This window comes from Pseudophryne corroboree, chromosome 4 (assembly GCF_028390025.1).
Source record: "Pseudophryne corroboree isolate aPseCor3 chromosome 4, aPseCor3.hap2, whole genome shotgun sequence".
NCBI classification, from domain to species: Eukaryota; Metazoa; Chordata; class Amphibia; order Anura; family Myobatrachidae; genus Pseudophryne; species Pseudophryne corroboree.
Genome location: NC_086447.1, coordinates 62286123 through 62308338, shown reverse-complemented (window position 1 = coordinate 62308338; position 22216 = coordinate 62286123). Strand labels below are relative to the sequence as shown.

The window sequence follows — 22216 nt, the reverse complement described above, 5'->3', positions numbered from 1 at the left end:
ACAGTGACAACAAAGGAGGCTCATCCCATTGAAAAGAAAGGAGGTCCATCTCAGTAACAAGAAAGAAGGTCCATCCAAGTGACAAGAAAGGAGGTCATCCCACTGACAAGAAAAGAGATACATCCTAGTGACAAGAAAGGAGGTCCATTTCATCAACAAGAAAGGAGGTCCATCCCAGTGACAAGAAAGAAGGTCCTTTCTAGTGACAAGAAAGGAGGTCCATACCAGTGACAAAAAAAGAGGTCCATCCCATTTACAAGAAAGGATGTCCATTCTACGGACAAGAAATGAGTCCATCCCAGTGACAAGAAAGGAGGTCAATCCAAATTGCAAGAGAGTAGGCCCATCCCAGTGACCAGAAAGAAGGTCCATAACAGCATCAAGAAAGGTGGTTCATCCAAGTGACAAGAAAAGAGGTCCAACGCAGCAACAAGAAAGAAGGTACATCTCAACAACAAGAAAGGAGGTTCATCCCATTGACAAGAAAGGAGGCCCGTCTGAGCAACAAGAAAGGAGGTCCATCCCAGCAATTAGAAAGGAGGTCCATACCAGTAACAAGAATGAATCATCCCAGAGACAAGAAAGGAGGTCCATCCCAGAGACAAGAAAGGAGGTCCAGGAGTTTTATTAGTCAGATTTATAAATCAGCGATCTCATTCGAATATTTGGATATTTGGGTAATGCGCCCTACTGTATAGGAGACATAAACACTCACATGGCAGTTGCCTACCTTGCCCACACTCCAGTCTATCCCCGATGATAAAATAAAGTACTTTTAAATGAAAGCTAATCAGTTATACTGGTGTATATCCTTTAAATCTAGTCACTTGTGTCCTTGTTGTCTCCTTGTCATAATCTCATACTAATTGAAAGCTGTATTGCTTGATAAACTGCTGGCGATAACTCCAGAGACCTAGATAACCACTTCCCGGAGTGTCTTATTCTTCAGAATACGTGCAGAAATTCCGAAGGGCACCAGCAGGCTTTTTGCTTGGGTAACTTGCAGTAGTCTAAGGGTTATACGACTTCTTAAACTTAACTTGCAGATTGTTCAACTAAGGACAGATCTATTGTAACAATAATAGGGGGAGTGTTATCAAATCTTCTAAAAAGGAAGAGTGGGATGTTAACCATAGCAACCAAGCAGATTCTAGCTTTCATTTTATAGAATGTACTAAATAAATTATGTCCCGCTAAAAACTACAAAGAGACTAATTCATAGTTGCTTTGTACTTGTCCCATCTGGGAGAGTCCCTGGAGTGGGTGAAGGTGGCCACTGTAGGGGGCGGGGCAAGTTGAATTGAATTGTAACAGCATCACGCAGAGGGCCACAATGACGTGATTCATTGAGAATCATTTCTTTATGCGTACATCCCGCCCATTATACTAGGAAGAGGGTGGGATCTGGGAGCTTGCCCTGCTCTCCTAGGAGTCTCTGGGGACCTTAAAATTCTGGAGTCCACTCATTGTTCTTAGAGAATAGACAAGTATGGTTTGATTGGTAACTATGGGAAACACCCTCTTTTGCCTTGACAACAGTTTTTGTACCTGTCCTCATGGCCACTGAGATATCAACCAGGCCCAGTTACTGGGGGGTGAGGCATGAGCACTGGGGTTGGGGGCGTGGCTACACCATGTCCTGATGCACATTCCTATGATGAATGCATTGTGCGGGTTGGTTACACCACCCCTATACTCCTTGGCTCCTACTTAGGCTTTGTCCTACGTAGTGAGCAATGGGTTATGCTCCATTTGTGGGTTCTTTCCATTGTGTGACATTGTTACACAAAGCAAAAAATGGCATAAAGTCTATGTTGCAAAAGAGATCTCCCGCTGATAAAAAGTATATTCTATACTTTTATCAAAATGACATTTAGAACATACTTGGCGATAAACCATTAGTCATTTACTGCACTTAGTAACATTGTGCTACAGGGAGGAGATAACGTACAGCTAATAAAACAATAGATTAATAAAAATCTATATAATGTCAGGTGACACATCCATTTTTTAGACAAGAAAACAAGTCCATTTCAGTGACAAGAAAGGCGGTCCACGTTAGCAACAAGAATGGAGTTCCATCCCAGCGACAAGAAAGGAGGCCCATGCTAGTGAAAAGAAAGAAGGCTCATCACAGTGACAACAAAGGAGGCTCATCCCATTGAAAAGAAAGGAGGTCCATCCCAGTAACAAGACAGAAGGTCCATCCAAGTGACAAGAAAGGAGGTCCATCCCACTGACAAGAAAAGAGATACATCCTAGTGACAAGAAAGGAGGTCCATTTCATCAACAAGAAAGGAGGTCCATCCCAGTGACAAGAAAGAAGGTCCTTTCTAGTGACAAGAAAGGAGGTCCATACCAGTGACAAAAAAAGAGGTCCATCCCATTTACAAGAAAGGATGTCCATTCTACGGACAAGAAATGAGTCCATCCCAGTGACAAGAAAGGAGGTCAATCCAAATTGCAAGAGAGTAGGCCCATCCCAGTGACCAGAAAGAAGGTCCATAACAGCGTCAAGAAAGGTGGTTCATCCAAGTGACAAGAAAAGAGGTCCAACGCAGCAACAAGAAAGAAGGTACATCTCAACAACAAGAAAGGAGGTTCATCCCATTGACAAGAAAGGAGGCCCGTCTGAGCAACAAGAAAGGAGGTCCATCCCAGCAATAAGAAAGGAGGTCCATACCAGTAACAAAAATGAATCATCCCAGAGACAAGAAAGGAGGTCCATCCCAGAGACAAGAAAGGAGGTCCAGGAGTTTTATTAGTCAGATTTATAAATCAGCGATCTCATTCGAATATTTGGATATTTGGGTAATGCGCCCTACTGTATAGGAGACATAAATACTCACATGGCAGTTGCCTACCTTGCCCATACTCCAGTCTATCCCCGATGATAAAATAAAGTACTTTTAAATGAAAGCTAATCAGTTATACTGGTGTATATCCTTTAAATCTAGTCACTTGTGTCCTTGTTGTCTCCTTGTCATAATCTCATACTAATTGAAAGCTGTATTGCTTGATAAACTGCAGGCGATAACTCCAGAGACCTAGATAACCACTTCCCGGAGTGTCTTATTCTTCAGAATACGTGCAGAAATTCCGAAGGGCACCAGCAGGCTTTTTGCTTGGGTAACTTGCAGTAGTCTAAGGGTTATAAGAATTCTTAAACTTAACTTGCAGATTGTTCAACTAAGGACAGATCTATTGTAACAATAATAGGGGGAGTGTTATTAAATCTTCTAAAAAGGAAGAGTGGGATGTTGACCATAGCAACCAAGCAGATTCTAGCTTTCATTTTATAGAATGTACTAAATAAATTATGTCCCGCTAAAAACTATACGGAGGGAGATGTTTCAAACCTAGGACAGAGATACAGGCAGTGGCGTGCGGTGAGGTCAGTGGCTGGTGAGGCACTACAATCATAATGTCCACCGGATCCTGCCGATGACCCCTACCGCCACCGAGCCAATGCCCACTACTGCCTCTGAGCCAATGCCTGCTGCCACCGCCAATGGCTTACAAACTTGCCTACTATCAACTGACCCAGCCCTCCGCCACTAATTTGCATCTCAGTCCGATGCCGCCAATGCCCGCTGCCTGCCTCTCATCATACTTGTGATATATTGTACATTTTTATAGAAAAAAAATAAAAATGAGTGTTTGGGACTGGGAAGGGAGTGGGAGGAGGACATGAATGCAATTTTGTTGTCCAGGGCTTCCATTAACTTAATGGAGAAGGGTCTTAATGGGTTAAAAAATGTAAAAAAAAATGCGTGAGGTCCCCCCTCCTAAGCATAACCAGCCTCGGGCTCTTTGAGCCGGTCCTGGTTGTTTAAATACTGGGAAAAAATTGGACAGGGTTTCCCCGTATTTAGACAACCAGCACCGGGCTCTTAGACCGGTCCTGGTTCCAAAAATACGGGGGACAAAAGATGTAGGGGTCCCCCGTATTTTTAAAACCAGCACCGGGCTCCACTAGCCAGGGACATAATGCCACAGCCGGGGGACACATTTATGTAGGTCCCTGCGGCCGTGGCATTACCCCCCCCAACTAGTCACCCCTGGCCGGGGTTCCCTGGAGGAGTGGGGACCCCTTAAATCAAGGGGTCCCCCCCTCCAGGCACCCAAGGGCCAGGGGTGAAGCCCGAGGCTGTCCCCAGCACCCCTGGGCGGTGGGTGCCAGGCTGATAGCCATAAGTGTGTAAAAAAAAAAAAGAATATTGTTTTTTGTTGTGGAGCTACAAGGCCCAGCAAGCCTCCCCCGCTTGCTGGTACTTGGAGAACCTCAAGTACCAGCATGCGGGGAAATAACGGGCCCGCTGGTACCTGTAGTTCTACAAAAAAAAAATACCCAAATAAAAACACAAACACACACACCGTGAAAGTAAAAATTTATTAAAACACACTTACACACTCACACATACTTACCTACATCCCACGCCGGTCACGTCCACTTGTCCATGTAGAATCCAATAGGTGGTTCCTGTAAAAATGAGAGAGATTACTTACCTACATCCCACGCCGGTCACGTCCACTTGTCCAGTAGAATCCAAAAGGGGTACCTATAAAAATGAAAATTATACTTACAAACGAATGAATATTATGCCCTCACTGATGCGGGAAGACGTTCGCCCCTTGTAGTTGTGCCCCTGTAGCTGCGCCCCTTGTACTGTGCCCCTTGTAGTTGTGCCCCTGTAGCTGCGCCCCTTGTACTGTGCTCCTTGTAGTTGTGCCCCTGTAGCTGCGCCCCTTGTACTGTGCCCCTTGTAGTTGTGCCCCTGTAGCTGCGCCCCTTGTACTGTGCTCCTGTAGCTGCGCCCCTTGTAGTTGTGCCCCTGTAGCTGCGCACCTTGTAGTTGTGCCCCTGTAGCTGCACCCCTTGTACTGTGCCCCTTGTAGCTGTGCCCCTGTAGCTGCGCCCCTTGTACTGTGCCCCTTGTAGTTGTGCCCCGGTAGCTGTGCCCCTGTAGCTGCGCCCCGCTTCCCCGTTCTTTTTCAATGGGCTTTCACAGCTTATTGCTGCGCCCCGCCCCCTGCCCGCCCCCCGCTGCCCGGACTTTAATGTTAGGTGCGGGAGGCACCTCTCCCGCTGCCTCCCAGCCTAACATTTTCACGGGGGGAGATTATTAAAATAATAAAAGAATATATTTATCACAGACTCTGTTATAAATATCTTCTTTTTATTATTTTAATCATTATGACAGGGGAGGCACTGCCTCCCCTGCCTCCCCTGACTGCACGTCCCTGGATACAGGTAAAAGAAGTTGCCAAAAGTTTCTGTCATTTCAAAAACTGTAGCAGATAAATGACAGTTGGAAGCTGATTTAGGCATCTTCTTCATCTCTCTAAGGCTTGATACATCTGCCAATAAATGAATGCAGAAATGCCCATGTACAGTACTTGCTGTGGACATATTGAAGAAACAACTGATAAAGAGTTCAGGATAGAGACGTTAACCCTTACAGCTCTGGGACAGTTTTAAACTTTATTAAATTTTTTGGCCGTTTGTTTTTTTGTTTTGTTTTTTGGCAACACAATGGGGGTCATTCCGAGTTGTTCGCTCGTTGCCGATTTTCGCTATACTGCGATTAGTCACTTACTGCGCATGCGCAAGGTTCGCAGAGCGCATGCGCTTAGTTATTTTACACAAAAGTTAGGTATTTTACTCACGGCATAACGAAGCTTTTTCATCGCTGTGCTGATCGTAGTGTGATTGACAGGAAGTGGGTGTTTCTGGGCGGAAACTGGCCGTTTTATGGGAGTGAGCGGAAAAACGCAGGCGTTCGAGTTGCAAAACGCAGGAGTGGCTGGAGAAACGGGGGAGTGGTTGGGCAAACGCTGGGTGTGTTTGTGACGTCAAACCAGGAACGAAAAGGACTCAGCTGGTCGCAATGGCTGAGTAAGTCTGGAGCTACTCAGAAACTGCTAAGAAATTTCTATTCGCAATTCTGCTAATCTTTCGTTCGCACTTCTGCTAAGATAATATAGACTCCCAGAGGGTGGCGGCTTAGCGTGTGCAATGCTGCTAAAAGCAGCTAGCGAGCGAACAACTCGGAATCACCCCCCATAAGCGGCCATATAAAATAAAAAAATCAGACTTAGTAAACAATATGTGATAAAAATTGCTTTAAAAAAAATTGGGAAACGAGTGCCCTATTGCTCAATGAAATATGTATGTGTGTACATCTAGCAAAAAGCTTTATAGGCACCATTGATTTAACAATTTGTTCAAACTACTTATCCAAATCATATTTATCTACTCTGATGGTTTCCTCCCCGGGAGAAGCCCAGAGAAGAGCTGCAGGTAAGAGATGCAGGTTGGCGCTGATGGGGGCGGGGCTGGGGGCGAATTATGCCATTAGACCCTGCCGTCTACAGGGAAAATTATGATATTAGAGCATATATTTGCATAGAGGGCAGGGCTAAAATGATGCAATTTCCAAATAGAAACTCATCATTGCCCCCCACCTCCCCTCTAGCTCTGCAGATTTCCTAAATACTCTCCCCATTCTGCAAAGTTTACTAGGAAGTGGGCAGGATGCAGGAAGGGTACCCACCCTTTTCGGGGATGTAGGGACTACCCAAAAAATCATGCATCTCCGGCAGAGTAAGAAAGTATGATCCAACTGTGAAAGTCAAAGTCAATTGTTTGCTGTTTTTATTGTTGTATTTTTTGTGTTATTACTGTTCCTGTTTATAAATGTTGTAAGGTACTGCATCCCCCCTGCAGCGCAAGTTAAATAAATGCTAAAAATAGTAATAATATTAGTTAGAAGGCGAAAGTTAGATCAGTAAAAGTTGAACAAACTGAAACACAAACATTGTCCCGATTCAGGTTTTGGCAAGAACCGGATATTACAATTACAATTAAGTTCCCTCAAGTGCTATGATAAAAGCAATTCGACATCGCATTTCGTGGTATTGTGAGCAAAATAACTTGAGGTTTATCAAATCAATTGATTGAACCTTTAATCTTAAATGACATACATTATGAGATAGGCAGAGCTTCAGATAACAGTGTAATTTGAAGAGGGCACAACAATCACTCCGCGGACAGGTTCAAACTCCCACCTGTTCCAGCCGGATCAATGAAACCTTCCTTGGCTGGGCCCTGTGGAGTTTTCTGAAACGTTGCAGCGCCTGGCTGAACTTTGAGACTTGTGCGTTTATTTAGCTATTATCATTAACCCACAATGAGTTGCTATCGATCTGCCCAGATTGAATGAGACAGGGCCCCAAGCTCATAAATACACAGGTATAAATACTGATGTACCTTATTGATCGGACAAAGTATACAGATAACCTCTCCTATGCCTGGGAATACTGGATTCAACCTTATTTCTGGTTGTTGTTTTTTAAGAATTGGAAATGATTCATAGCAGAAACCGGTTATTAGAAGCCTTCAGAGAAGTCTTTTGTGGATAGTAAATGGTCGTGCAGAGTCAGGTCAAGAAAGCTGCATCCTTTTAGTAGATTTGATGTGTTCTTTTGTATGGGTTCTTCATTAAACATGTTGTATACAAAGCAGGAACACGGGTTGGCACTCAGAGGTGAATAGAACTAGTGCCCAACCAACAGAATTCAGGAAGGGTTCCTCAACTGTTGACATCTTGTGGCCTGAGCAGACATGGTTTGAGAAACTCAGATAATTCAGTTATGGGTGGAGTTTCATAAATGAAACAATAATCCAGAATGTACTTACCTGGAGTCTGGTGTTTCTACTCATTTGTAGAGCTAAAAACATGGGAGGGGGGGGGGGGGAGTGAAGATGTTGACCAGTCACATAGTGGGCGATGTATATTTAGAAAAGGTCTCCACTCGTCTCGACTGTTGTCAGAAGGGGTAGGGTGGAGAGGCATTGAATGGTCTATCCTTAAATTTATTTCAGGAAAAGACCCAGTGATGGAGTGATCCTAGTATATTTAACTTTGCAAGTCAATGAGGTCTACTTTTCAAGGTGAATGGGTCCGTTAAACACATACAAAAACCATAATTTCTGCATGTTTCTCATATATACAGGTATAAGTAACAGACCTATTCACCATTGCTGCAACTCGGGATATATCACTGATATATCCTGCGCACATCACAGACAACGCATTCCTTTACACTACTGAGGGGCGTAGACATTATATAATTCATCAAACTCTGAAAACCGTCCAAACACAGCAGTCTACACTTTTGCCGGTACTATCAGCTGTGAAAATGTGTTTTTTCGGAATCCTGAGGCTGCTAATCTTTGGAACAGCTGTCCCGGCACTGGAGTAATAATGAATTGGTCCGGTAGATTTGGATCTGCCTCCGCACATCACGGTGATGTCAGATACTACATTTTCATGCCACAATCGGGTTTAATGATAAACAGGTCTCAATATCCTGCAATTTACACTACACCTAGATATGGGAAAAGTTGCCGTTTCTCAGATGTGCCACGTTCTAGGGAATCCCACAGAAAGCCTGTATATATTGTATTTGTAGATATTGCGATATGTTCTTAGACACGCCTTCAAAAGTCGCAGTCATACACATTCATCTGAAATAATGCAAAAAAAACAAAAATACACTAAACCCGTCATCCATGAAGCACAAGTGATAATTATGCTGTAGGGTATTGCGTTATTTATAGTGATCCCAGAAAAAAAGCCCATCTTATCTCTTGTGATATGGATGAAGATTACAGATTTAAAGTTATTTTTTGCCCCCCCATTAATACATGCGTGCACTGTGCCACGGAAATCTGATTTCAGGAAAAGTGTTAATGACATAACAGCCTGCACTGCAATGCTCAGCAAAGGCGTTTCCTTTCATCACCATCAGTTTATGGCTTCAGTATTGATAAATACTGCACTAAACATTTAGTATGGTCCTTGAATGATGTATAGGTCTATGCAATGGAGAACTGTGGCGCCTTACATATCAGTGAAAATAATAATAATGATAATGATGATACAGATCAGTCACTTGTTGCCATTATCGGCTGTGAGAAGCGGAACAAATTGCAACCTCAGTAACCCTTCGGATGTATCAGTCATACACTGGTACCGTGAGATCCTACATGCCTAAAGCAGCATCCCCAAAAATTGCAGGTGGGAGTGGGGTCATTTAAACAGCAAGCAATAATGCAATAAACAGATTACAAAGGTAATCAGTAAAGTACATCAGGTGCTTACATGCAATTGCTCGGGAGCTAAGGACCCCGGACATTGGGGGTAAATCTAACTCTCTCTACACATGTTATATCTGCCCCTCCCCCCCCTGCAGTGCACATGGTTTTGCCCAACTGCTAACAAATTTGCTGCTGCGATCAACTCTGAATTAGGCCCAATATCTTAAACTGTTAACAACTGTTTGCTCTCTATTGCTTTCTAGTGAAGGATAATTACACCCATTTATTTATAGACGGAGTGGAATGAATGGAAATATAAAATGGCCAATTATTTATCCGCTATGCCCCATTAGCTGGATGTCACGTCTGAGGATTCTTGTGGATCCGGATTTGGGGAAGATGATTCTGGTGCACTTGGATCTCTGAATAACAAACGAGCGGGACGGATGAAGGACTTGCGCATTTATTACTTGGAGTAGTTTAACAGGGTTCACCAAAGACAGTTGAATAGAGATACGACTGTAGGTCAGCGGGTGGCTGAGGAATGCCAGAACCGTGACCCAATACTTTAAAGGAGGAATTCCGAAGGCTGGTTACTGCGGCGTCTGGAACAGGTAGCTGGGTAGGACACGGGAACAGAGTTGGCAGTCTGCGTAAGGCTATATCAGGAGGCTTGGGTAATTTGCTGTAACAAGAAGAACCTGACACTGGAGACGCTGCGGGAGCACAGAGAACTAGCTTCACAGATACTGTGAAAGACGTTGCACTGGCAAATTCCCTCCTCCAGGCCTTCCTGTCTTATAGCAGCTGCTCGGAGCTAATTGGCCACAGGAAAGTGATAAATTGGTGAAGTGTGGGCAAGACAGGCTTTTTGCCTACATCCAAGATGGCCACTGGGAACACAGCCCAGCCTGTTCACAGAAGCCCTGGCTCCATAGCAGCACCGCTAACCCCTGCTGGAGGGACATGCTGCCAGCCTGCTGAGCTGCCAACCAGTGCCCCCGCCTGTCCTCCCAGCGCACCCTGCCCGGCGCCAGCAGCCCGCACCACCGCCAGCTGGACCTCTCCAAAGGGACCGAACAGGTAAGAGCCGGCTCCCCTGCACAGTCTCCCGCTGGACCGTGATGCTGGATTAACCACCCAAAGTTGGACCATCCACTAGGCATCCTAAGGTCATGTCTAGGGCCCAGTGGGCACACATAGGCCCAAATTTCTCGAACCATAATAAAGCTCTGCTTCCGCCTCTCTTCTGTGTTTAATCATGGTCTTCGCTTAAGGGATCCCTACAGGCTTAGTAAGCACACACACTATGGGGTAGGGACGGTTCTGAAAATTATCGTACAAAACATTTGTTCAAAAACTGACCAAATCCCACAGCTAGCAATCTGATTGGTGGCCACCCTGTACCAGTAAAGGACTGAAACAAAGTGATAGTGAGCACATTCTTGCAACTGCCAACGCGATTGCAAACTGCGCTGTACTGCGATCTCCATCATAACACGTTTACTAGACTTGGTATAACGTCATTTTGTATTTTATTTAAAAAATTGATCATCAATGCATATTTTCAATAGTTAGCCGGAATCTCCTTTAATATACAGAACATGTTTGCCGATATTCTGGCTGCCCCATGCGGGAGAGGGCAGCCAGGTCAGCACAGGGAGGGGCATGGCATGGCATCAGGGGGCGTGGCAGAGTCAATGACACTGTATAGGGGTGGAGCTGGGGGAGTGGCCACATGACCACGCTCCCTGCAACTCAATGCCGAGATTACCAGCATTGAGAGGCAGGGAGCGGGGCCACAGTGACGCGATTCCACGCAAATCTCGATATCTGACACCCCCAGACCGCCCACTTTTGGACGGCAGCATATGGGGGGTTGCTGGGGAATTCAGGGGAGGAGGGGTGCGGGGTGACAGCACCCAACTTGGAGACTTAACCACTCTTCTGGGAGGCCGGGAGCGCCATTCGATTTTCAGGAGCCTCCAGCCCATACCGAGACAGTTGACAAGTATGATACAGAATAATAATAATAATAATAATAATAATAATGATGATGATGATGATGATGATGATAATAATTCTAATTATGATGAAGAACCTTGCAGCTGTTTATAAGTAAGAATAAAAAATTGGGGCATTTTCACTGGGAAAAAATTAGAATGTTGCTGGGAATTTAGGGCGAGTTCCAGCTACGATTTTAGTCCAGTGCGTTCCTGCATATCTACCACTGGGGACCCCACATTTACATTATTTGTGTTATAAATCTCCCTTAAGTGCAAATGTCTGTAACCACCTCTCATTAGCAGCCAAATGTCCATCTACAGGACCTCAGGGAGCCCCTCCACAGTGTGCCTCTTTCTCATGCAGATGAAGCTAGAGTTAATATAATTAGATTTAGCTGGCATTGTTTGTGGATTCCAAGATTACACAACAATTACCCAAATGATCTGAGGCTGTCCCCTCACCCCAGACGAAAGGCATTAAGAGGCCCAATAGTCTTGTTGTTACAACAAGATCCTATTGTCTCAGCCCCTTTGATAAAGCAGGACAAGCCAGTCACTTTCACACCCCATTAATCCTCAAACTGCCAGTATAAAACAATAATAATTAGTTTAGCTACTCATTTAGGTCATGTTCACATGAATGACTGTGACAGACATAGCAGCATGTCCAATTCATTCCACAGCGGCTTGTCGTTGACAAATTGATTTTTTAACTTGGTTTGTAATAAATATAAAACTTTATGTTTTGAAGATTGGACTAAGGAATTAATTTACGCCACATCGTCAACCCTGGCAAAAGCACAAAATTGGGACTAGGAACTGAACTCACCGATTAGCACTTGCGGGCAGGTGCAATTTGCCACGCGGCCTCCTCGCCTATATTTAGCTAACCCCTGCGTAGTTCTCTCCTATTTAGCTCAGACCAGTATAGCTCGCCCCTTTCTAGCTCACCCCTGTTTAAGTCACCTTCATTCTGGAACAGACGGAGAATAGAACAAAGAAGGAATATGGCCTAGCTATCACTGGATAGAATGTTCCTGGTAAGTAGATATGAACAGGGCCCTAAAAGTGCAAACAACCCTACAATGTGGAAAAGGACAAAAATCCAGTGGTAATAATAAAAAAAAATATCAGAAACGGCATCTAATCTCTAGTACGGCAACAACAGACCTGCAATAAATATTATTTCATATTGGAATACCCTGCCACCTATCACTGGATAGAATGTTCCTGGTAAGTAGATATAAACAGGGCCCTAAAAATGCAAACAACCCTATATGTGGAAAAGGACAAAAATCCAGTGGTAAGAATATGAAAAATATCAGGAACAGCATCTAATCTCTAGTACGGCAACCACAGACCTGCTATAAATATTATTTCATATTGGAATACCCTGCCACCTATCACTGGATAGAATGTTCCTGGTAAGTAGATACAGGGCCCTAAAAATGCAAACAACCCTACAATGTGGAAAAGGACAAAAATCCAGTGGTAAGAATATAAAAAATATCAGACACGGCATCTAGTCTCTAGTATGGCAACCACAGACCTGCTATAAATATTATTTTATATTGGAATACGCTGCCGCCGATTGTTTAATGCCCACCCATTTGCAAAAAAAACTGTCGATCATTATCAAGTTAGTTTGTTACTTCAACTATGTGTTTATTAAAGGGTGTCTGTCACCTAATCTATTCGATCTCCCCACGTATACCACCTGAAGAAAGACCTGTCTGTATTACACACCCTTTATAATTGTTGTGTGGGCTATTCCTTTGCTTACACTTAAACGTATTTTACACACAGCAGGAAGGTAGATTTGCACATTACTCTGGCTGGGCGCGGCGTTCTCTGAAGTATGACCTCATCTCAGACTGAGGTAACGGAAGATCTGCATGCTTTAGTGTGCCAAGCATCCACGCTGGTTATTCAAATGATGAAATATTCCAATACAGAATGTGTCAGGAGAGCTAATATTTGCTATTGAGAAATTCCCATGTCATTTTTACTTCCCAACAAAGTACTGAGCATCTGACCCTGGGTATTTATCTGACATCTGTGTATTTATGTCAGTGTTGCGTACAATTTGAAAACATCTGGGACGCTCACTTGCAGCATCTTAGGACAGATGATTTGCTGTGCGTACTTGAAACAGAGTACAGCACCCTGTCTGAGCATTGGTGTGTCTCTGAATGCAGGTGGTTTCGGTGACACGCCCAGGAACACGCCCAAAAAACATCCACTCAACAGGTACATCCAATTCTGTGCTGCGTCTTTGTGCGCAAAAAATTGGTGCAACTCAGATGCAAGTGCAGACTTAAATCATTGGCCACTTGCGTGCAATATTGCCACTGCGTACACCTCTGCATTAACCCCTAAGGAGCATATTTGTCACAAACCGCATCTTAGGCTGCAATCTCCAATGGGATAATTGAATAAATCGCAGGGATATATCAATGATCGTATGCTTGGACAGAGCATGCAAGAAAGCTCTGTCCCTGCGATTCCCCTAGGCCAGGGGTTCTCAAACTGTGTGCCGTGTGTGCCGTGGCACCCTGGGGTGCCACAGGACACTTGCAGGGGTGCCTCAGGTTGGTGGCCCAGGACCAATTCAAACTTGTTATTGTCAATGTAATAGGCAAAATTAGAACTTGTGGCTGCCAATCATACAATATGTGGACAAATAGAAGCGAATCTTGTCCCTCAACATATAATTGAACCTAAGAATGACATAAAAACATAAAGGGGTGCGGCCTATAGGAAAGGAGCGTGGCTTTGCGGGAGTGTCGCAATCGTGAGCCACGCCTCCCGTTTTTCAGCACTATGGTGGCATGGCTACTCCTAGTGCTCTATGAGCTGTTGGCATGCCCTCTCTCCCTCCATCTCTAGTGAATAGACGCTGCCCCCCCTCCCCCGCTGCAGGACACTGTGGCCTGGGGGTGGGACAGTACTAAAAAAAAAAAACAGGACTGTACCGTGAAAATCGGGACAGTTGGGAGGTATGGTGTGAGCATCTCTACAAATGTGCCGCTGCCGAGTACCGCAGTACCCACTCCCCCACCCCCATCATCTATGGTGTAAACGGCATCTCATATGCTGTAAAGTGAGATGCCAGTTTACAGCACAGCCGACCGTGGTCACAGAGCAACAGTCTGGCAACTAGCTGATCGGAGAGGATACTCAGCTATCACCAATCACCAGAACCCTGGGTGTGAGTATTTATCTAATTTTATTTATTACAGCAATCAGATTGCAAACTATTTAGACAGAAAGCTGATCACAGGGGACAGCTCCCAGCTTTGCTTTGCCTGCCAGAGCAGAGCTGGGAAAAAAGGGGGGATTCAAACTTGCTTAAAGATATTTCCAGATAGCGTTGTTATTGTATGTCTCCCCCCCTTTGTATTTTTTCACAATTCCCCGTAGCACATTCAGCCAGATAACATTTTCCATTACAAAATGCAATCTGATTACTTAATTAAAGGGCTTTGAGCAGTTTTTCATGAAAACCGCTTAAAAAATCCTTCAATACATTCAGAAGATACTAAAGTAAAGTGAAAAGGGTGTGACATCACCCTTTTTCACATTATTTTAGTAAAAATGATTTTGATAGATATGCCCGTAAGTATATGTATATGTTAATCTTTGTCACCGTACGGGAGCCTTTGCTTGTATTTGTGTGAATTATTATTACTATAGATAGTGAGTGATTTGTGCAATGCTATACATTTAGACATACAGCGTAAACATGACATGAAAGCAATACTGAGAGCGCACAGAAAAAAATGAACAACTTAAACAATTTTGATGCAGATTCACAGATGTAGGCAATAGCACAGCACATGTCTTTGTGCTAAAGTATGTATTAGCAGCAGGAGGCAGTAGAAAGAGGCTCACTGGTGGCTTTTGTGATCTACTACTGTGTCCGGAGGTGCAGCATCGAATCATCTGCATGAACATCGGTCATCTGATGGCCGGGAAATTAGTGGGCCAGTGAAGCCAGGTCAAAGGATGCAGCCACTGGCCTTGGCACAGCCAGAAAATGGGGCCAATACACCCGTATTTTCTGTAACGCTGGCCATCGCATCCCCTTCCCAGCTAAAACTTTTTCACAGTAAAATTATTATTCAAGGAATAATGATTTCTTTTAATGATTTTCTACAGTTAAATCCATTCTTAGATTGCAATAACATCTTGATATTTTATTACAAAACTCATTTTCCATCAAATAATTTGTACACACCGAGCACAATTCACATCTGGTAAACCATATCTCCAAACTGTCCCGATTTTGGTGGGACAGCCCTGTTTTTTAATGTCTATGCCGCTGTCCCACCTGCGGTGATGGGAGGATTCAGTTGGGAGATCTCTGTCATTCTGAGCAATGCAGCGGTGACTAGATTCGCATTCCCTGACAGAGAGAGACAGGGGGCATGGCCAGTTGCTCACTAAGCGCTCTCCATGCCCCATAGTGACAAAATCATGGGTGTGGCTTGTGACCACAGTGCTTGCCATGACGCCATGCCCCCTTACCATGTGGTCAAGCCCAAAATTTTGGGGGCATGCCACTGGGGCGCGTTAGTGTCCCTCCTCAACGTCACAGGAGTTGGGAGGTATGGGTGAACTTGTATAGTGAATATGAATTGAACGCATTCTTCTTATGTTGATAACAGCATTGACCTTTAGGGGGAGCTGTTGCGGCTGTACTGTGTGCCCTATCTATTAGTTGCCTGTCTCTCCTGTACAGATTGCATAAGGCTTCTCTGTCTGTCATGATGTCACCGGTTGAGGATATATATACACAAGCACAGCACAAATTATCCCTGTGAATCAACAATACTAATATATTACATAAGTAATGTTAGGATGGAAAATCCACTGTAGATTATTTAACAATGGACCCTGCAGCAGAATTATAACTATGTTGCAATCACTATTATTATAATGGGTGATCCGAGATTTCACTACTTACATAGAAACATAGAATTTAACGGCAGATTTGAACCTCTTGGCCCATCTAGTCTGAACCTTTGTTTTTTTACCTTTTGGTAACCTCAAGCCTATTTGATCCTTTATTCTATGTAATACCTCTTTTACACTGAAATAGCGGGTTGCAGCTGGGAGCCTGACACCCGGCTGAGACCCGCATCAGCCCTCTTTCCCACTGCCGACTCCTACCCGGCTTATTGCCGGGTTGGTGACGTAGCCGGTGACGCAACGGGGGCGGCAATTGGAGTTCACATGATCTTTAAGCACAGCCCGTACATTCTCTGTAAACTGGAAGCCAGGTCGATGCGATACGGCTCCCGTTTACACTGCAGAGTTTGCCAAACTACCTGAGTTGGAATACCAAGTCACTTGACCCTGATTATTCCAACTCTGCACTTTTACACCGAGCAGCAACACGGGTTAGCACGCCTATGTGCAATAACCCGTGTTATATGCTGGCGGTATAAACTGGGTTTTAGGATATATTCATGCCTATCCCAAATCGCTCTACTTCCATGCTTTACAAGCAAATAAAAACTATAGTAATATTTATCTAGTTATTTTCTTAAAAGGACAGTGTGCACAAGTGTAACCATGCGACCAAATCTGAAATATAACCCAAACAGTGACTTTTATATCAAAGTGAAAAACAAGTGTGAACGATATGCCATCCAGTATACACTAAATCTGTATCTGAAACCACATTTATGCATGGTCAAGGGTATAATAATTGATGTTAGCTTTTGTTATTCCATTATACTGTAATTTACTATAAGGTATTACAGAGTATTATAAATATTGCAGTAAACATTTTTTAACAAAGACTTCAGAACTTATTAAATCAAAGCTCACCAATTAGAATAGTAGACTATCACTAACTAATGATGCTAGGCACAGGATAGGCTAGCCTTTAATATAATTTAAATGCATAATAGACTTGACTAAGGCTGTTAGGAGTCCAGTAAAATCATAAGCAATGAGAGAGAGGGTGGGAGAGAGAGAGAGAGAGAGAGAGAGAGAGAGAGAGAAAGGGGGGGGGAGAGAGAGAGTGTGTGAGAGAGAGAGAGAGAGAGAGAGAGGGAGAGGTGTTGAGTTCTAAATGTATTGTCATATATTGGTCATTATGAACTAGGCATTTAAGGTTTAATGTACAGTAGTTATAGGTAAATGTAAAATTATAGATAAATGTACAATTATAGGTGAATTCAGAATTATTATTGAATGTAGAATTACAGGTGAATTCAGGATAATACATGAATTGAGAATTTTAGGTGAATGCAAGATTATTGATGAATGCAGATTTATACGTGAATACAGAATTATAGATTAAAGTAGATTAATAGGTGTGCAGAATTATGGGTGAATGAAGAACTATTGGTGTACAGCATTATGGGTGAATGAAGAACTATTGGTATGCAGAATTATATGTGAATGAAAAACTATAGGTGTGCAGAATTATATGTGAATGAAGAATTATAGGTGTGCAGATTTATATGTGAATGAAGAATTATAGGTGTGCAGAAACATACGTGAATGAAGAACTATAGGTGTGCAGAATTATATGTGAATGAAGAATTATAGGTGTGCAGAAATATACGTGAATGAAGAATTATAGGTGTGCAGAATTATAAAGTGTATGTCAATGTAGAATTTTAAGTGAATACAGTTTTATAGGTGAATTCATATTCATAGATGAATTCTGAATTGTAGGTAAATGCAGAATTAAAGATTAAGGGAGAATTGTAGTTGAATAGAAAATTACAGATAAATTCAAATTAAGGCAGATTTCTAGATGAATGGTGAATTACATTGTAGGTGAATTACATTCGCCTACAGTATAATTTTGTATTTACCTGTAATTCACCATTCATCTAGAATACAAAATTATACTGTAGGCGAATACAGAATTATAACTGAATACAGAATTTGAATGCGTATTTATAGATGAATGGAAAATGATAAGTGAATGCAAATGTACGGATGAATGCAGAATTATACTTGAATGCAAAATGAACTATGAAAGTAGGAAAAGTCTAAATGTGCCCTTACTTATGTGGATGTGATAACAAGCAGTTCCCTTGATCAGCAATACATGAATATGCAATGCAAGAGTGATCAAACACTTCAATAGAGAAAAGAACAATGGGGCACAGGAAAATATTCCTCTAAACTTCCCCACATTTTTCTGTAAAGTGTTTCTTGCAATATTTTACTTTTTCAAAATATAAATATAAATATCCACAATATTTACTTTTTCAAAATATAAATATAAATATCCACAAATAAAAAAAAATATCCACAATTTTACAAAGAATATATTAATGGCAAATGGGAAAAAATTATTTTCTACACAATTTAAAAATATATATATTTTGATATTCCTCTAACTTCATCACATTTTTCTGTAAAGTGTTTCTTGCAATATTTTACTTTTTCAAAATATTTAAAAAAAATTGTGTACAAAATTATTTTTTTTCCCACTTGCCATTAATATATTCTTTGTAAAATTGTGGATTTTTTTTTAACAACATTTTTAACAGTATTATAGGACAACCGTCCACCAGCAGCCGGAACCTACCAGCCGTACACAATCACACTAACGTCAAACAAAGTCTCATAATGTGATTTAACTCTCAGTGGCTGTGCACTTGCTTTCTACTGATACAATAAATTGCATAGTGCAGGCTCGGCATTGCAATCCCTATTTAGCATGAAACCTAAACATTCTGCAGGCAGTAGTCTTGTTCTAAGTACTTACAACTAGAACATTTAGGGGGATGGGCAAATGTTCTCTCAACCACATACAGATAAACACAGTTATGAACAGTCTATAATCCCACCACTACCACAGAAACATGTTCTGTAAATACATTTGTCATTTACTTGGTGATTAAAAATTATTTGATCCATTTTTTTGCTTTTTTTTCATAATTAGTCACAATTTAGTATAGAATTACAACAACCAAAATTGTGACTAATTATGAAAAAGGTTGTTGTAATTCTATACTTTTTCTCCCCTATCTATTTGGCCTTCAAATTACCATAGAGAGATACTTGTCACATTAGGAGCATTTTGTGAAAATAAATTAAAATAAAGAGATTTTATTCAATGTGACAAGTATCTCTCTCCGGCAATTTGAATTTGAATAAAATCTTTTCATTTTAATTTATTTTCATAAAATACCCTTAAATTGAGTGACTTTCAGCACTGGCTACAAAATTAGTATCAATATTTTACAGTCTAATTTAAAAATAAACTTATTTGTCTCATGCATTAATATTCTTAATTTATTTTATTTTATTTAAATTAATAGTATCAGACACACATTAGTAAGAACCCCTATAATATATCTATGAGCAAAAAGCTACGGGAGCACATAGATACTGTATAAGAGGTAATAGGGAAGATTCAGCTTATCAAAACATTTGATAAATATAAAATATAATTATACATTCATATAACTTCTAAAATCTTCTAAATTCTAAATTTTAACAGATATATTTTTAATACAAATTATTCAACAAACCTTTACAATTAATCACTAAACTATTCACTAATACTAATGCCATACATTTATGTACTACAAAAGAAAATATGGTATATTAATTAAATAGAAATCTATGTACTATGTGCAGTATATATATATATATATATATATTATTAGTTGTCACTGTTAGATCACATTACATACAAGAACTGTGTACCATTATACTGTATCGCCCTGTCACATAATAGATATCGATTCATTTCACACCAACACTTTTAAATAAATGAGAAAATAGTTCTGACTGAGACAATATATGATAATATTAACAAACACTATGTACATAACCTATACTAGTGCAACAGTGTGTCATGTATGTTATTGAGGTTTTGGATAATTTTTTTAAGCCTGCTTGTAAATTATACTTTTGTATATATTATTCAATGTATATAGAAAGAGCAATATAAAGCGGATAGTATAAAACTGTCTTCCTCTAATGCCTTTGGATATATGACACCAGCAAATAAATGAATACATATAAATATAGAAATATAAATATATATGTGTGTGTGTGTGTGTGTGTGTGTGTGTGTGTGTGTGTGTGTGTGTGTGTGTATAATTATTATTTTTTTATTATTATTATTATTATTATTATTATTATATTATTATCATTATTATTATTATCATTATTATTAATTATTATTATTATTATTATTATTATTATTATTATTATTATTATTTTTCAATTACTGTACTGTGTACAGGAGGGCACTTAGGTAGACTGAACAAGTACAAATGATAGATAGAAACAAATATAACATTTTATTAATTAATAAAGGAGAAATGTATCAAGCAAATCAGCTGGGATAGATAGATAGATAGATAGATAGATAGATAGATAGATAGATAGATAGATAGATAGATAGATAGATAGATAGATAGATAGATAGATATTAAAAATGAAGTTTGACAGCCTCTGACTTGGGTCACTTTGTAAGACTGATATAATGCTGCATCCACCAGCACTAGTATATGGCATATAATATATAGTATATCTCTCACCTCAGATTCTCATATGCAACGTGTATTTATTTTAGGCACTCCCATTGACATGAAACTGTACAGTGCGGTTAATATTTTAGACAGTGCGGTTATTATTATAGATGATATAGCCTCCAGCATTCATTATCCCATGTATTTCTATGCTATCCCTCACTTTCATTGGATGAATACCAGCCCAGGAAAGAGCAGAGAATTATTACACATTAGTGAGAAGTCCCCAGGAGCAGCCTGGTCCGCACTCGTCTGTAATAATGCGGTTTTATACGGATAGAAACATATAATCGTTACATACTGACTAGTAACTAACAGAAACAGCTGATATATATGGAAAATAGATATTACATCCAAATACGGATCCCGACCCCCCCCCCCCCCCCCCCCCCCACATACAGAATGACCAGTAATAGGTTGTCATGTGACTTACCTATGTTGGGGTACCTGGGGGTGCCAGTTGGGCATCCCCTGTTCTGCAGGTTGTGGAGCATGGAGCTGTCAAATGGAGAAGCAGTCCAGGCATTGCCCATGTCCTGGGTGACATAAGCTTGGTAAGGGTTGGAGTAGGTAGCACCCAGGCCCCGGCTGTACTGCTCCCTTCCATTGGCAGAGATGGCCAGGGGGGTGCTGTAGGGGACCTCCCTGGAGGAGGCAGCGTTGCTGGGGGGGCTGGAGGAGAAGGAGAAGCGGGGAGACACAGGCTGGTGGGGGGTCCCCGGGTTGTAGGCTGGTCCCTCTGCCCCAGCTTGTGCCCACATGTTGTGTCCAGACACTGGGCTGCCCTGCTGAGAAGGTCCGCTGCTCTGGAGGTAGGACAGGCTAGGAATCATGGAGGACACCCTAGTGGTGGGAACATAGACAGGAGAAGTGGCAGCAGCAGTATGCATAAAACCCCCAGCCCCTTCATAGGACGGGGGCCCATGGTTAGCTGCCATGGCTATACTCTGGTACATCCTTCCAGATAATCCACAATTCGTCTCCACGAGCCTGGATCCCGGATCTTCTCCTCTGGAGGCCACAGATAAGTCCAATCAGCAATGCAGAAGGTCACATCCCATCACAGCCATAGCCTGTGTCCAAGTTTATAGTGAGGAGACCCCTCCCCTGGCCTGGTATTTATACCTCACACCTACAAGGCAGACAGAGAGGAGAATCAGCCAGGGGACACAGGTTTAGGCACACATGGGATAATGAGGTTAGAGAGGGGGCTCTCTGCAGGTGACAGACACTATTGTCCTCTAATCCCACCTGCCCCCCACACCGCCCCTGCCTTTGTCCTGCTCACGTCACCTCATATCACCTTCACACTGGAAATACAAATAAATACAATAAATCACATCAGACCCACCAATAATTCAATTACGTGGGAGAAAATGCGCAGTCATTTCATTGTGCCTGTGAAGGTACAAGCCCCAACAAGTGGCCAAAGGGTCTTTATAAACCCCCCACAAATATAATAATAATAATAATAATAATAGTAATAATAATAATTACTAATTTAATAAAACATGTAACATGCAAAACAAGTAGACGCAGTGTGTCATAAATATTATACACACACACACACACACACACAC

General features: G+C 41.8%; 1 protein-coding gene across 3 annotated transcripts in view; it reads right to left on the bottom strand.

Annotated features, from left to right (window-relative positions):
- GATA4 (GATA binding protein 4) overlaps positions 1-22216 on the bottom strand; it is a 155579-nt gene that overhangs the window by 20185 nt on the left and 113178 nt on the right. For all 3 annotated transcript variants that reach the window (XM_063915100.1, XM_063915101.1, XM_063915099.1), the window contains exon 2: positions 21070-21768. In XM_063915100.1, coding sequence (XP_063771170.1) covers positions 21070-21592 — 523 coding nt within the window. In that variant the 5' untranslated portion in view covers positions 21593-21768. The remainder of the gene's footprint in view (positions 1-21069; positions 21769-22216) is intronic.